Here is a 14,772-nt window from a genome sequence, read left to right as displayed (position 1 = left end):
TGAAGCCGTCCATCCTGAGCCCCCTCGGTGTCCCCTCCCATTGACTCTTGCGTCACTTGCTTTGCGCTTTCGCTTGCTCGTAGCTGACCTTCAGAACCCATGCCGTACCAGTACGCGACCCCGACGCGACCTCCGACGCATGCCCCGCGACCAGGATACCCGCCGCAAGCTCACCCGCAACATGCGGCGCACGCGCAGCCCCAGCGGCCGCAGGTCTACCAACTGCCGCTGCAGTATCCCGACGGACCGCTCGGCTTCTTCCTTCCTCCGCCGGGACAGCGCACGCTTGATCCGACACTGCAGACCCCGCCGGCGACGCAGGGCCTGTTCACGACGTACCCGTCGCGTCTGCGGACGGGAGTCACGTCGCTGATGCAGCCTGAGAATGCAGAGGGCGGACCGAAAGAGCGTGAAGCCTGGAGCGAGCAGTTCGATATCGACGAAGCTGCTCGGAGTTCTGGCGCCAACACGCCCAGGACGGACAGCCCCGCGCCCCGGTTAAGCCGCACCACGACGACGACGCTTAGCGGGCGTCGTGCAGGACGGGTCAACTATGCCGAGAAGGAGAGCTCGGATGAGGAGGAGGAGGAAAGCGAGGAGGAGATTGAAGAGGCTGCGTCTGACCCGGATGACGACACGTATGGAGAAAGGAAGAGGAAGAAGGATGACCTCGTCCAGCAGCAGAAAGTCATCAAGCGCAAAAAGCGCGAGGAGCAGGCAAAGACGTGGACGTGGATCGGTGACCGCGTACCCGCTGAGCGTGTCACGAGCTCGCTCGCGCCGCGGTCGCGCATGGAGGTGCAGTGAGTACAGCTGTCCGTGTATGCTACTGGAGCTGACGACAGATCCGAGGAAAAGCTTCAGGCGGAGGCGGGACGCGCCGAGGCGCTCGTCCCGATCAGCATCGACTACGACATTCCCGACCCTAACGGGGAAGGCAAGGGACTCAAGATTAAGGATCGGTTCCTGTGGAATGCGTCCGAGCCGTTTGTCAAGCCGTTCGAGTTTGCGACCATCTTCTGCCACGACGTCGGCATCCACGAGAACAACGCCGCGACGATAGCCGAGCTCATCATGTCGCAGGTCGAGGAGCAGCAGAATGCGGTCGCAATTGACCTCGCTACGCGCGATGTGACGCCCGACGACGTCGTGTTCTCGGATGACGAGTCTCCTGCCGACGACGAGTACCCCGAGCCCGACTGCCGCATCATCGTCAACCTCGACTTGCAGATCTTCCAGCACGTGCTCCGCGACCGCATCGAGTGGGACCTGTCCTCTCCCCTGCCGCCAGCAGAGTTTGCGCGGCACTACTGCGCCGAGCTCGGCCTGACGGGCGAGGCGGTGCCCATAGTCGCGCACGCGATCCACGAGGAGCTGATCAAGCACAAGCGCGACGCGCTCGAGATGGACCTCTTCGCGCAGACGCATCCCGGAGAACAGGCCAAGTGGGAGCGGACAGGAGGACAGCCCAAGACCAACTCGCGCACGGGAGCCAAGGGCCTCGTGGGTGTGTGGCGCGACTGGTGGGAGAGGGACGAATTTTCGCCCCTCCTGTTCGAGATCAGCCACGACGACATGGTCAAGCGTGAGCAGGAGCGGAGCCGTGAGGCGCGGCGTATCATGCGCACGCTGCATACGAGTAAGAGGAGGAGATAGGCGAACCCCTCCAGCGGAGCGAGTAGTGCGAGCAGCAGGGAAGGAGGGTGGCGTGGCAGGGGGGGAGGACATTAAGACGAGAACTTGGGGACAGTGTAGCCAGCTTGTAGAACTTAGACGCAGACGTATAGTTTATCTCTTCCATGAATGTCTCAAGGGATACTACTGAGGGCTTGGAGGACATGTATAGTCCGCTAATCTTCTACGACAGCGGCTGTCAGTCTCGCCTTGCGGGCGCGCGCAGTACCAGGCCGCGTTTCAAGCCACTGGGGTCGTCGGTCCACAGCGACCGCAAGAACTCCACGGCTAAATCGCGCTTGCTCTCCGTAGGCGGTCTTCAGGACGCAAGAGTGCGCTGCAAACTTTTTCCGTCCTCCGGCATGGAGCATAGACAGCCCAGTCATCCAGTCTGATCAGGATTCATCACTTTAAGGTGGTTGGTTCGAGGTCGATGAAATTCAGTTTCTTGTTGCCAGAGGCAGAGCACAGCTACACCTCCTTCGCAACTGCAGAAGGCTAGATTGACATATGGAGAAGATACCCAGCAAATGGCATCATCTATGCGTTTGTAGCGTTGAGGCAGCGATGGCTTGAAATTGTTGACCTGGGGTGATGATCCACTCTAGCTGACTGGGGTGTGTACCAGATGGGCTTATCGCACAGACACATGAGAGAGTTCATGTACAGTTCAGGCGCCACCGGCGTATCGACCCCACGGAGGACCGGGCACTCTACTCCGGCTGCCTCACCGCCGACGCGTTGCAGCTTTGACCGCCTGCACGAGCCCTCCTCGTCATGTTCACTCCCCTCAGCCGGAGCCCCCTTTGTCATGTTTGCCTCCCCCGACGCGGCGACGCGAGGAAGGCGATAAAAGGCGCCCCTTCGGCGACATTCTCCTACTACTAGCTTTTCCTATGAGCGCGTCACAGTGGGTATACTGACATCTCGCATATGCTGAGCCAACAGAATCAGAGATAGAACATAATGACTCAACTGCTTAGCGACAGTTCGGCTCAGTCGGGCGTGAAGGTCGCATCGAAAACAGATTCGAGGGCCAAGTCGAAGGTAAGGTCGAAGGCCAAGAGGAACGCGAGGAAAAGGGGCAAATCAGTCTCTGCGTCCAGCGAGCGTCTTATCCCCATGGAGCTTCTGGAGGAGATTTGTGAGCACTTGGCCGACGACAAGGCTTTCGGGACTCTGGCGGCTGTCCTCCAGACTGGGTCGCTGGCCTATGATGTGGCGGCGTGCGTGCTGTACCGGGAGGTCACTATCGACGACAATTTCCCCGCCTTCCTGGCTGGTCTCGAACACGCCTCGGGGACCAAGCAGCAACTTCTGCGCAACGTACGGCAGGCGACGGTCGGCATAGTGTCGGACAACGATGTTTTGCGCGACTGCATCGAGCGCAAGCACTTCGCTCCCGGGATGGGCTTAGATGCGCCACTGTTCTCGTCCTTGGACAGTCTGCACATTTCAGCTTCCTCTTTCCTCAACATGTCGGCCGGGGGCGATCATCCGATACGTGAGTTGCTGCGGGGCTGTCGCCCCTCGCACGTGTGCGTCTCTTATCCTCCTCCCCGTCTGCTCATGGCAATCGCATCCGTCTTGGTGCTCTGGGAGATGCGCCCGGATATCCCAACAGTGCATAATGGGGCCCCTGATGGAGGTCGCCAAGCGTGTGGCGCTGACCGGACGTCCCTCAGGCTTGGAAGACGTGAGGGCTTTGGGCTCAGCGGCGTCGCACTTCGAGCTCCGGCCCGGGCTCAACAGAGAAGAGCTGAGGATGGTGAGGGAGCTTCAGGAGCGGCGGGGAAGGAGGGTCCACGTGCTCTTGAGTGCGCCGCGCGGCATTGATGCGCTCATGAAGCTCCTGCGGCCGAAGAATGTGACGCTGCACGGGTTCCACTTCTACTCGGACGAGAGCGAGGCCGAGCCCAACTGTCCTCTAGCCATCGACCCGATGGCTTGGCCGTCGCCCGAGGAGAAGTAGCGCATCATGGCCGCAACCCCTGCGGACACACACGGCGGCCACGTGCCCGACAAAGCATGCCCAGTGGATTATACAGGGGAGCCGCTCTGCACCTGCAACGGCCGCGACATTTGGGAACGGCTGCAGAGTTCATCCCTTGGGTCGACGGGAGGGAGTACTGGCGTCGCAAGGGCCGGCTCGCGGGGCTGGGCGAGCGTGGCGAGCTCGTTGCCGAGGATGCCCCTCGGCGTGTCCTCGAGATTGTCAATGTGGGGCATAATACGAGCCTCAACTGCAGCTGTAAAGGAGCGTACACCGCAATGGTGCGGCAGCTGAAGCGGTCGCTCTTTCGCTGGACAAACGGGCGGAAAGGCATCCCAAACGTGTCAGAGGCGGAGCAGCGTCTGATGGAACCGCACGAGCTCGGAGCGAAGCTGTCCCTCGATGTGCGCATGCCCCACTGGAGCGACGCGAGGCAGACCCCATGCCCCTGCGGGCAAGAAGCGTACTGTGGGAAAGATGAAAAAGAGGAGCCCAAGGTAGAGGTCGCGAAGCGAATGCGCGACTGTGTAAGTCTTCCCGTTACTGGCTCCCCACTTGCTCTACATGCTTGATAACGTAGTAGCCTTCGATTCGAGCCGAAGAGACTAACGCCCAGCTCCAGAACCATTCCTTCGAAAAGACTGCCTTGCCCGCTGTCTCCTCCCTCGACCTCTTACTTGCCTGGCTTGGCGATTTGCCTTTAACTCACCCTTCACCCCGCCAGAGCGACTCTCCTGAGCTGAGCCAGGTCGAGATGGAGAGTGACAGCGATATGTAGCGGCAGTAACTTGGACAGTGGTAGCAGCAATGACAGGTACGGGAACCTGAATAAGAGCGACTTTCTTGTGTATGCAACTTCGTTCGAAACGCCGGAACGCTCTCACAAGCTCAGTGTTTCTGGAAGACCATTCGCGGCAGGTCTGCCGCACTGCTGTATGTAGCCATCCCTGGTAATTTCCTTTGAGATGGTTTACCGGTTATAATGTCAATGCAGTGGAGAGCGATGTGTTGAATGCGTAGCGAGGAGGAAGTCGGCCACGAAATGGTCTGGCGAATGTTGACATCGGGAAGACATCCCCGGGGCCCCACATCTGCGTTGAAACCTTTCTGACTGACGATACCCAGCACACACGGTGGAGAGCATAGTCCGTTTGGAACCGATGCAGAACGAGTATCGAGCAGCAAAGCATAGTGCTCGTCACTATTTATACGCTTGAATTGCGCTGGCGAGCAGCACAAGCACGTCAGCCGTCGACCTTGGCATTCCGTCTTCGTCCACATCTGATATGAAATCCGCCCACGGACGGGTTTACTGGAACCGCAGTTTCGAAACTCGTTCGCCAAGATACGCTCGCATCTTGTGCTCCCCAGCTGCTAATAGCAATTTGGTCAGCTCGATGAACTGCAGAATGTGGCCCCGACGGCGGAGGGCCCTCCGTCAACAATTAAGCTCACACGACCTGGGCTGTCGATTGGCCGCCGATGATGGCAGGCATCACACACTTGGTGCGAGAAAGCACCCCACCACCGTCCCAGGCGTTCGTGCAATCGCATTGCTGGGCTCCGTCCTCCGTCATCGCGGGGCTCGCTAGCCCCGCCAAGAGCGCGGAGGTGCGTACGGGAGAACCAACAGCGATGCGTAGCGGGAACGGGACGGCCGATCGCGAAATTCTGCAGAACCACAAGCAGATGCAGATCCAAACAGAGGTTCTACGATATCACATGGCCGTTTCCAGTGAAGCTGATGCCAAGGGCCGCCCAGGGCCGGGCACGTGCACCGGCTTGTGCAGGTCCGAGAATAGCTGCAGAAGTTCTCGGATCATCGCAGGGTGGCGCCATCCAGTCGCGTTGAGAGGATCGAGAGCATCGAAGAGCAGGAATCCAGGGACAATCAGGACCAGACAACCCCTCAAAGATACGGGCTCTCAGTGGCAAATTTCAAAATCCAAGCGAAAAGGTCAGATTTTGCTTGCCGACCTGCCGAAAAGGTCAGATCTTCGGCAAGAAAGGTCAGATTTTATCTCGAGTTGACGTGCCTACGTTCCACAAGAGTATGCATGCTGATTCGGTGTTCGGCCAGGCCGGCGAGGTTTTTGCGATGCATTGCGGGGCCGCTCTGCACAGGGCAGGCAATGGCGAGTCGAGCGAGGCGGGCGAGTTCCGAAATCTGCAGAGGAAATGTCAGTCTGCGGCGAGTGAAAGATGCGGAGATGTCACGAATGGTCAGCTTGTGTGAGATGAGGCAAGAAATTTCATGTGTTGCAGAGCAACTTTTAGAACGCCGAGCTCGTCTCCGGCCCGCTGTGCCGACTTTGATCAGCTGCTTCGGCGGGTACCGCAGAGCAGCAGTGGAGCGGTGTCTAACCTTGCTGCGTTCGGGCCTGGCGGGCCTGCGGAGATACTGGTAGTACGGCTTGCTGCGCTGCTGGAATTGGACACGGGCAAGCGCCTCCAAGCCTCCAGATCCCGGGTGGATACCCCTTCCCTGGGAGGTGGTTGCCGGTATCTCTGAGCCGGCGGCATGATTTGCGATTTCGAATGACCCCCAGGTCCCCTCCCAGGCTCATCCTTCAATCAGCGCGAGTCGTCAGCGGACTCCCAGATACGCTTCTGCCTCCTGCTGGCTTCTGCTGGAGTGTGATGGCTTTTCTTGGCTCATCCCCACTGCTCCCCACCTAGAATTTCCGATCTGGATAGAGCCCCTCCCCACCGCTTCGCACCCTGGCGATTGCAGCCCCGGACTCCGCACCGGAGCTCCTTGCTGTTCTTGCCAGTAGTGGGAATGCGTCCCAGATCGTGCGGAACCCGAATGGCCGGTGAGCCGTTCCCCCAGTTTATCCAGCTGGAACTGTTACCAGATATATACAGGCGCGAGCTGAAAAGGTCAAATATCGCTCTCCCCCCTCTTCACACATTTGACCTTTTCGTTCGCCACCACTAACGATGGCGACAACACAGCAACAGCAACAGGACAAGGGTTACTCGACCGCACAGGTCGTCGAGTCTGTCCGCGTCGGGCAGCACGCGTGGGGCCCGTACGACAATGGCGACAAGGAGGCTCAAGTCGCGGTCGACCCCGATGCGGCGCCGAGGAACTTTAGGTTCATCTCACTGAGTGAGTGGAGCTGAACACTAGCCACAGGCTAGTCGTGACCATCACCTGCTCAGAATGTATCTGGGCTCCACCACTCGAACATCGGTGGTGCGGAGACAGAGCATGAGATGGAAACATAGTATGGGCATGAGATAACTAACATGCAGTCGGTATGGCCTATGCCATCCTCAACTCGTGGACGGCGATGAGCACTTCGCTCTCGCTTGCGCTTCCCTCTGGTGGTCCTGTCGCCGTTGTCTGGGGCATTCTCCCCTCTTTCGTCGGTAACCTCTGCATGGCTGCTTCCATGGCCGAGATCTGTGCCGTCTACCCCACCTCGGGCGGTCAGTACCACTGGACCTACCTGCTTGCCCCTCCCTCGATCGCCCGTTCTCTCTCCTGGGTGGCCGGCTGGTTCTCGACCTGTGGCTGGATTGCTCTTGCCGCCACTGCTTCGTCTCTCGCGGGACAGCTGATCACGGGCGCCTACGCCCTCGCGCACCCCGACTACGAGCCTGAGCGCTGGCACATCTTCGTCGTGTACACGGGCTACGCCCTGATTGCTCTGGCACTGAACCTCTTCTGCCTGCGCCTTCTGCCTGGCCTCAACCAGCTCGCCATCTTCTGGTCCCTGACGGGTCTCACCGTGATTGTCATCACGATCCTGTCCTGCTCCTCTGGCAACTTTGCCAGCGGCAAGTTTGTCTTCACGCAGTTCACGAACGAGACCGGCTGGCCGGACGGATGCGCGTGGATCCTCGGCCTGCTGCAGGCCTGTTTCGGCCTGACGGGCTATGACGCCGTCTCGCACATGGTGGACGAGATGCCGCGTCCGTCCGTGTACGCTCCCCGCGTCATGATGGCCAGTGTCGGAATCGGCGCCGCGACCGGGTTCGTGTTCCTCGTCTCGCTCCTGTTCTGCATCAAGGACGTCGACGTCGTCAACACCTCCAAGGCGGGCGCGCTCATCGAGGCGCTGCACCAGGGCACTGGGTCTGTGGTTGGCGGCGTCTGCCTCTCCGTCTTCTCCATCGTGTGCATGGCCTTCACGGCGCAGGCGCTCCTGACCGCCTCGTCGCGCATGACCATGGCCTTTGCGCGCGACCGCGGCATGCCCTTCTCGCGCCTCTTTGCCAAGGCGACGCGCGGCGTTCCCGTCCCCGCCATCCTGCTCAATGCCGCCCTCGTCATCCTCTTCGGATGCATCTACCTCGGCAGCGACAGTGCGCTGAACGCCATTCTCTCGTCGTCGGTTATCTCGCTCAACGTCTCGTACTCTATCCCCGTCGCGCTCATTCTCATTCGCGGACGCAAGCTCCTCCGCCCCAAGTCGTTCGCGGGCGAGCCCTCGTTCTCCCTCGGCCCCGTCTGGGGTCCTATCTGCAACGTCGTCGGCCTCGCTTTCACCCTCGTCACCACCGTCTTCTTCCTCTTCCCCCCCGAGCTCCCCGCCACGGGAAGCAGCATGAACTACGCCGTCGCCGTGTTCGGCTTCGTCGGCATTGTGTCCGTCATCACCTGGATGGTCGACGGTAGGAAGAACTTTACTGGTCCTCGCGATCTCGGCGGTCTCCTTGAGCTCGCCCACGCCGAGATCGGTGAGGACAGCAGCGACCAGTCCTCTGTCCAGGAGGTCGCTGAGACCAAGGCGTAATCAGTACGAGTAAAAGTACATAGGGATGGGTTGGGATGAGTCTAACGAGAGTCGGAGGAGTTATTAGGCATAAGTTTCATAGTCTTTAGTTAGCTTGGCAATTAATCAGCAAGATTGACGTAAGTGATTGGATGACCTTATGTTGTATGCATAGAAATGAGGAACACACATCCGGGGTAGACAGTGTGCACAGTAGTGTTTAATGTGGCTCTGCGGGGATGGTTAGAGCTCGTCGTGCTCGAACTCTTCCTCCTCCTCCTCCTCCTCGTCCTCATCGTCATCCTCGACTGGCTCCTCGAGCTCGTCCTCGTCCTCGATGCGAACCTCGTCATCAGCGTCCTCAGCCGGCTCGGCATCGGGCGCGCTCTCAGTGCCCGTGGCGCCCTCCTCCACGACAACGCCGTCAGCAACCTCGCTGTCCTCGCTCTCGACCGGCTCGGCGACGCCAGGCTCCTCAGCCGCAACCTCGTCATCTGCATCCTCGGCCGGCTCGGCGTCCGGAGCCGTCTCAGTACCCGAAGCGTTCTCCTCGTCCTCATCATACTGGGCCTGCTGTGCCGCACGCTGGGCAGCGAGCTTCTCGCGACGGATCTTGTCGCGGCGCTCGGCCTCGTCCATCTTGGCACGGAGGCGGGCACGACGCTCAGCCTCGCTTTCGCCGGACTGGGCCTTCTTCGCCGAGCCCGAGTTGGAGCCGGAGGGCTTCTCCTTCTCCTCTTCTTCGGTGGGACGGATGTCGCCCTTGAGCGCGGCCTCGAGCCACTCGAGCAGAGGGTTAAACTTCATGGGACCTGGTTGTCAGTTACGGACGGGCACTGAAAAACTGACCCTTGTAAACCTCGACGGAGCCCTGGTCCGCACCAGCAGGCCAGAAGAGGAGACGGGCATCACCACCCGCCTCGTCCGCAATCGCGAGCACATCACCAGCAGCGTCCTTGACGTATCCGAGAGAAGCCTGCCGTTAGCTAAAACGCAGCCACTAAGCCCACCTTGCTCGAGAGACGGTGTCCGAGGACCTTCCACAGGAAGGGAATGCTGGGCTGAGATGGGTGCACAAGAAGAGCGTGAGGAAGGTCCTTCTTCTCCTTGAGGAAGCCCTTGACGACGGGCTCGGCAGGGCCATCGACGCGCAGCTTCTTGACGCGGTCGGGGACGAGCGTCTTGGCGTACTCAACGAGGGCGCCGCGGCGACGCTCGCCGTTGTAGTCGCGCGCGGAGCCCTTGCCCGCGCGAGGGAACGCCTTAATCGTCGGGAAACCCTGTACGCCGTACTGCGCGCAGAGAGCGCGGTTCTTGTCCTCGTCGCAGTCGACAGTGTAGAAAGGGATCAGCGGGGAGAGACTCTGCGCGGCAGCCGTGAACTCCGGTCCGAGGTTCTTGCAGTGTCCGCACCTGTCTGTCAGTTGTCGAGTTGTATCCGTAACTGAGAAGAGGTAGCATGAGTTCACCCCGGGGAAGACACTCACCAAGGCGCAACGAAGGCAACCATGGAGGCGTGCTCGTTGCCCATGACATCTTTGAACGACTTGGCGTCGAGCTCGACAACAGGAGCGCCGTACATGCCCGCATGAACCTGGACGAGAGCCGCCAGGCCCGACAGCGTTACCGCCAGAGACGGGAGGTGCATTGGGTTTTGTGTAATTTAGACGACGATGAAGCTGAGGGAAGGTGGGAGGGTGACTCGACAATAACAAGCAACTATGACCTCAGTCTGCGGATGGTCGACAGCGCCGATTGCCAGCACAGCCAGGCACGGCGTTTCGATCGACACGTGGAGCCATTAGTGTCAGCCCGTAATCGACATCCTAATGAAAGAATGTGCGGATTAAGAGAACTTTACGAGCCGACATGCCTGGCCATGCTGGCATGCCAGCGCGGCACTGATGTGCGCTGGAAGCTGACAGCAAAGTGTGCAGTGGCGCGAACGCACGGTAAAATGGCGATAGTCCTTAGTAACGGCTATGTGTCGGTGCAGGTCAGATGATCACCGTTGCTCCAGCGATTACACTTGAATGCCGGCGTGCGTGACAGCCGTCACATTCACTCACTATCAGCGCTGGAAGTGTGACGGGAAGAGTGGGTGAGGAGGTCTATTTTACGTGGAGCTGGTCTCCACGATCTCCACGTATGGCATGTCTGACCGTCCCTCGGCGAGAAGGAACAGACGAGGAGCGATGAAGCGGGTGCTGGCACACAGGCCCTCAGTCCAAGCGACCACAACGACCATACCTAGATGTAGACGCCGGGGTGTGTCCTCTGATGCATGGGGGTCGATTGCGTCGGCACCGTCGGCACATGAGGCACACGCAGACAAGAGGCTACTAACCAAGTTTTGTGGTGGGCACGAAGCCGTCAATTGCCGGGTCGGCAGCCGAGGGAAAGGAATGGAAGCGCGGTCAAGCTATGATAGCGGATCATAGCAGACTGACAAGCTGACATGCATGAGACCAGCGATGCGAGTGAGTACGCGTGGAAGGTTTACTCTGTGACTTTGAGCGGAGACCGAAAGGACAGAATAAGGTACCGGTGAAGGGGACAAGCTTCGACTAACAGAGCCGTTCGTGATGGAACCTAAGGAAGGAACGGAGGAACATCGATGACGGATCTCACAGCTGGGCGCTAGCAGCGCAGCGCCCACACGCTGACGAAGTGTTGCCAGGCACTCAGGCACATCTCTCCACAGTCGCGTGGCATGTGGGGATGCATGGCTGAGCATGAGGTCGGAGGCGTCAGCAGGCGCAGATGAGGCTGCGGAAGTGCGCGGTCGAAAGCCCTCGCTGTGTGCGGGTGCACACATGCGGGAGATCGAGACGAGGGCCGTAGTGTCGCAGTGGAGTGGCGCCGAGCTTGCTTGCAATGCCAGGGGCGTTGTGCATCACTGGGCAGCCTGTTCAAAGCATGTCAGACATCGCGTAGCTCCGCCCCTCACCCCTGCCCTGCCCGTTTGTCAGTCACACTCATCGTACATCGATCTGACAGCAGAAGCAGTGACGCAGTGGCGGATGACGGCCCGACAGACAGCAGCATGGAGGCATGGAGCGCAATGGGCCAGGAAGAGCAGACGACTGAATGCACTCCACTCACCAGTGACGGCGATCGCATTGTTTGACCACTAAGTTGCCACTTGTGGATGGCGGACCGAAGTGTCCACCCCTCTACGCCCACCGAGCCACCGCACCACTGTGCGCCACTGAGCTCACCGAGCCCCGGCGGCACCCTCGGCCACTCGACGCCCATCGCACACGCCGGCGTCATCAATCTCCACCCACCCATCGCCCAGAAGTGCACTCCGTCGGCCAATTCTGTATTTCTCGGCCCAACCTGATCCGATCCACGGCGACTACGGCCGGGAGGCGGGAGACGACATCATCGGCGGGATCGTACGGCTGTGCATGGCAGATCTGCTTACTCGGCGTAGTGATGGGATGCATGCGATCATAGGGCGGGATGCATGCAATTGATATGTCGCAGTGAAAGACAGGAGGGTGTCAGTGGCTGCAGCATAGAAGCGAGGCGCGCACTAGACTGCGGCGCTGGTGGCCGGTGGTCCGCTTGGCTGTTAGATGGAAGTGGAGGTGGAGGGGTGAGATGCATCCGAAGGGTCGAGAGAAGGGGGGCGGCGTTGCCACCGGGGCGGGGCGGGCAGCAGGACGGTGGCACGCTGGGTGAGGCTGTGGTGTGGGCTGTGGGAATGAGAGTGGAGGTTCCAGGTCGGCCTAGCGCGTGCCCAACGCCCTGGAGCGCAGGCGCACGGCGGCTCTCGATTGCACGGCGCACGCAGGAGATTACCCTGTGACTTGCATGCAGATCCTTAGCTGAGGGTCCATAGGGTTGACCCGAGGGACAAGGGACGCTACGCTGGTGCGCTGGTGCACAGGACCCCGGGCCCAGCAGAACCCAGCAGGTCCCAATAAACCACCGCCCAGAGCGGCAAATCTTCAATCATAACCCTACACCACACGCTTCTCTGGCTCCTCTGGCTCCGCCGCTTCGTACCGTAGTCGCCCTCGTCACTATCGCTCACCGCCCCTCGCCGGCGTTCCCCTCGCTCTACCCTGCCAGCCTAACTCGCTCCCCTCCTCCCCTCCCCCCTGGCCCCCTACCCAGCACCAGAACCGTCTACCGCCTACTACGCCTGCGTCTACGCCTACGACCCCGCCGTGCCGTGCCCGCGTGCCCGATAGCGCGACACCTCACCGCACTCAGCTCTGCGCACTCACCGGCCGCCTCCGTCAAAGCCCTTACTCAGCCTACCCAACCCAACCCCACCCTACCGCCCCTCACCCACCACCACCACAGTCCCTCAATTGCCGAGTCGACTCCTCACTCGACCACATCCTCCTCACGCTTTATCTATAACCCATCCCTCCGTCTCCATTTCTCCACCTCTACATCTCTCGTCTCTCTCACTCTCTACTCTCCACTCGATCCACTCGTATACCAACACCCAGCTAATTATCACCCAACATGTGAGTTCAGAAGCGCTACCCGACGTCGCCATCCACCCGACCCCACTTATCGGCTGGATTCATGGATGGACCGACTGCAGGATTGCACCATACGGTGGCAAATATGATCAATTCGGTGCGACGAGTGCGTGACTGGCACCCGTCATTGGAGCCTTCCAGGTCACCCCAACGGCTCTCGTCGCTACCGATCGTCATGGCCCCGTTGCTTCACTGCCATTGTTGCTCGTTTGACCATCGATGCTGACGCTATTTCCTCATTATTCCTCGGAACCGGTATCGATTGTCCGCATTTCGCTCGTTCTGCCCCCCTCTATCGCCCACTGGCACCCCGAACACTGCCTCGTCCTCGAAACAACCCCGTATCTCGTTGCTACCAACAATCACAAACGCACAGGCCCGCCAAGAAGCGCTGCCAGTTCAAGGTCATCTACAACATCCCGGTTAAGTCCGAGGGTGAGGCCCAGGAGGACGCTGCTCCCGAGTCGCCCAAGCCCATGACCGCCAACCCCCCGACGCAGTGCCCGTCAGCAGCCCTCAAGTTTGCTGGTGACTGCCCGCACTGCAACAAGGTGTTCTGCAGCGTTCACCGTACTCCCGAGACACATAACTGGTGAGTATGATTGATCATGCGATCATCCATCCCTTGAAGCGATTACGCTGACTCCACCCAGCTCTGGTATGCAGGCATGCCGCGACGCCGCCTTCCAGGCCAACAAGGAGCGCCTGGAGCGTGAGCGCACTGTTGCGAGCAAGATCGCGCAGGCTTAGACGCACATCTCATTCGCCATTTGCCTTCATGACATTACTCCCCCATCATGACCAACCATTCTGTGGACAATGATATAGAGGGTTTTGTTTCTTCGTGCATTTACCCATCCCATTGCACTGTGTAGTCTCGTTGTACCATCTAATCACGCTCATGTAGAACGTAGATCAATGAATCTGTGTCCTTGTAAGGTTGTCGTTCCAGCTGCTGTCGTTACCCCGTTGTAGTCGTCTGACGTGTGCCGCATGCGTTGGCAGACATGGTGAACCCGCGCCTCCCAAGGTGAGGCAGAGGGCGTACGTGGGTTCCGGGTGGCTGCAGCCGGCACTCGTCTTGAAACTGATGTTGAGTTGTACCCCTGCCCGCTCTGCATTGCAATGCTTGAACAATGAGAATGTGCGACTCTTAAAGGAGGTCGGGCCCATGCATCCCTGTGATCAAGTCTCGACTCGGCGGTCAAGGCTATGCACGATCCCCAGTTGACCAGTTGATCCGTTCATCACCGACGCTTGGTGTCGCTGAGCTGGGCGGTGTAATGCAGATTTGAACTGCGCTCGATGCCCCCCGCACGCGTGCAGATTATCCAGATTAGGTCAGATTAGGTGGCATGGTAAATGGGCCGTGGCTGGTGGTCAGCGGTGACCGACGGTGGAGGCACGGCAGAGTGACGTATTACCGCCCCTATCGTGTCTCGGTCGTCCAGTTCTGGCCAGTCTCTCCCCTCCTCCGTGTTTCCATCGGGCTGGCTCACCTCGTCCACAGATCGCAGACCCGAGTAACCACCACACTCCCTCAGTACTCCATTACCCCCTGTTTCCCCTCCGCCTGACCCGTCGCCTCTGTCAATCCCATCCTTTTCTTGATCCGCGAGGTAAACGCCGTTGCGCTTCGGCCCGACGCTACCGACGACATCGACATCGACAGACGCGACTCGCGAAAAATCCCAGCATCATGTCGGGTGTCGATCCGTCTAACCTGCCCTACAAGGCCCGTCAACCGAGGGCTCGTCCTCAACGCGCGCTGCCTCCTCCTCCCGATGAGGACGTTGCGACCGAGGTTGCCATGGACCTGGCCGGCCGCTTCGCGTCGCCTCCGTCTCCGCCAAAGGCGCCGCCGATGCAG

The 14,772-nt window shown here is 59.9% G+C and overlaps 6 protein-coding genes across 6 annotated transcripts; 5 read left to right on the top strand and 1 right to left on the bottom strand.

Moving 5' to 3' along the window:
* Positions 1 to 99: 99 nt before the first annotated feature.
* Positions 100 to 1,656, top strand: A1Q1_06040 (SWI/SNF-related matrix associated protein; the record flags this gene model as incomplete). The annotated part of the gene is made up of 2 exons (XM_014321249.1): positions 100 to 803; positions 846 to 1,656. 2 exons carry the CDS (start codon positions 100 to 102, stop codon positions 1,654 to 1,656), a joined length of 1,515 nt encoding a protein of 504 aa, XP_014176724.1.
* Positions 1,657 to 2,640: 984 nt separating this feature from the next.
* Positions 2,641 to 3,646, top strand: A1Q1_06039 (uncharacterized protein; the record flags this gene model as incomplete). The annotated part of the gene is made up of 2 exons (XM_014321248.1): positions 2,641 to 3,178; positions 3,360 to 3,646. 2 exons carry the CDS (start codon positions 2,641 to 2,643, stop codon positions 3,644 to 3,646), a joined length of 825 nt encoding a protein of 274 aa, XP_014176723.1.
* Positions 3,647 to 3,702: 56 nt separating this feature from the next.
* Positions 3,703 to 4,445, top strand: A1Q1_06038 (uncharacterized protein; the record flags this gene model as incomplete). The annotated part of the gene is made up of 2 exons (XM_014321247.1): positions 3,703 to 4,194; positions 4,251 to 4,445. 2 exons carry the CDS (start codon positions 3,703 to 3,705, stop codon positions 4,443 to 4,445), a joined length of 687 nt encoding a protein of 228 aa, XP_014176722.1.
* A 2,165-nt stretch (positions 4,446 to 6,610) lies between these two features.
* Positions 6,611 to 8,415, top strand: A1Q1_06037 (uncharacterized protein; the record flags this gene model as incomplete). Its single annotated transcript, XM_014321246.1, has 2 exons — positions 6,611 to 6,782; positions 6,929 to 8,415. 2 exons carry the CDS (start codon positions 6,611 to 6,613, stop codon positions 8,413 to 8,415), a joined length of 1,659 nt encoding a protein of 552 aa, XP_014176721.1.
* A 222-nt stretch (positions 8,416 to 8,637) lies between these two features.
* Positions 8,638 to 10,042, bottom strand: A1Q1_06036 (protein disulfide isomerase; the record flags this gene model as incomplete). The annotated part of the gene is made up of 4 exons (XM_014321245.1): positions 8,638 to 9,206; positions 9,244 to 9,349; positions 9,405 to 9,807; positions 9,882 to 10,042. The coding sequence occupies 4 exons, from the start codon at positions 10,040 to 10,042 to the stop codon at positions 8,638 to 8,640; spliced, it is 1,239 nt and encodes a 412-aa protein (XP_014176720.1).
* A 3,336-nt stretch (positions 10,043 to 13,378) lies between these two features.
* Positions 13,379 to 13,652, top strand: A1Q1_06035 (nucleus protein; the record flags this gene model as incomplete). The annotated part of the gene is made up of 2 exons (XM_014321244.1): positions 13,379 to 13,494; positions 13,556 to 13,652. The coding sequence occupies 2 exons, from the start codon at positions 13,379 to 13,381 to the stop codon at positions 13,650 to 13,652; spliced, it is 213 nt and encodes a 70-aa protein (XP_014176719.1).
* Between the last annotated feature and the right edge of the window lie 1,120 nt (positions 13,653 to 14,772).

The sequence above is a fragment of the Trichosporon asahii genome (assembly GCF_000293215.1).
Source record: "Trichosporon asahii var. asahii CBS 2479 unplaced genomic scaffold scaffold00075, whole genome shotgun sequence".
Taxonomy (NCBI): domain Eukaryota; kingdom Fungi; phylum Basidiomycota; class Tremellomycetes; order Trichosporonales; family Trichosporonaceae; genus Trichosporon; species Trichosporon asahii.
The sequence above is the reverse complement of the archived record's forward strand: the minus strand, read 5'-3'. Positions and strand labels throughout refer to the sequence as shown.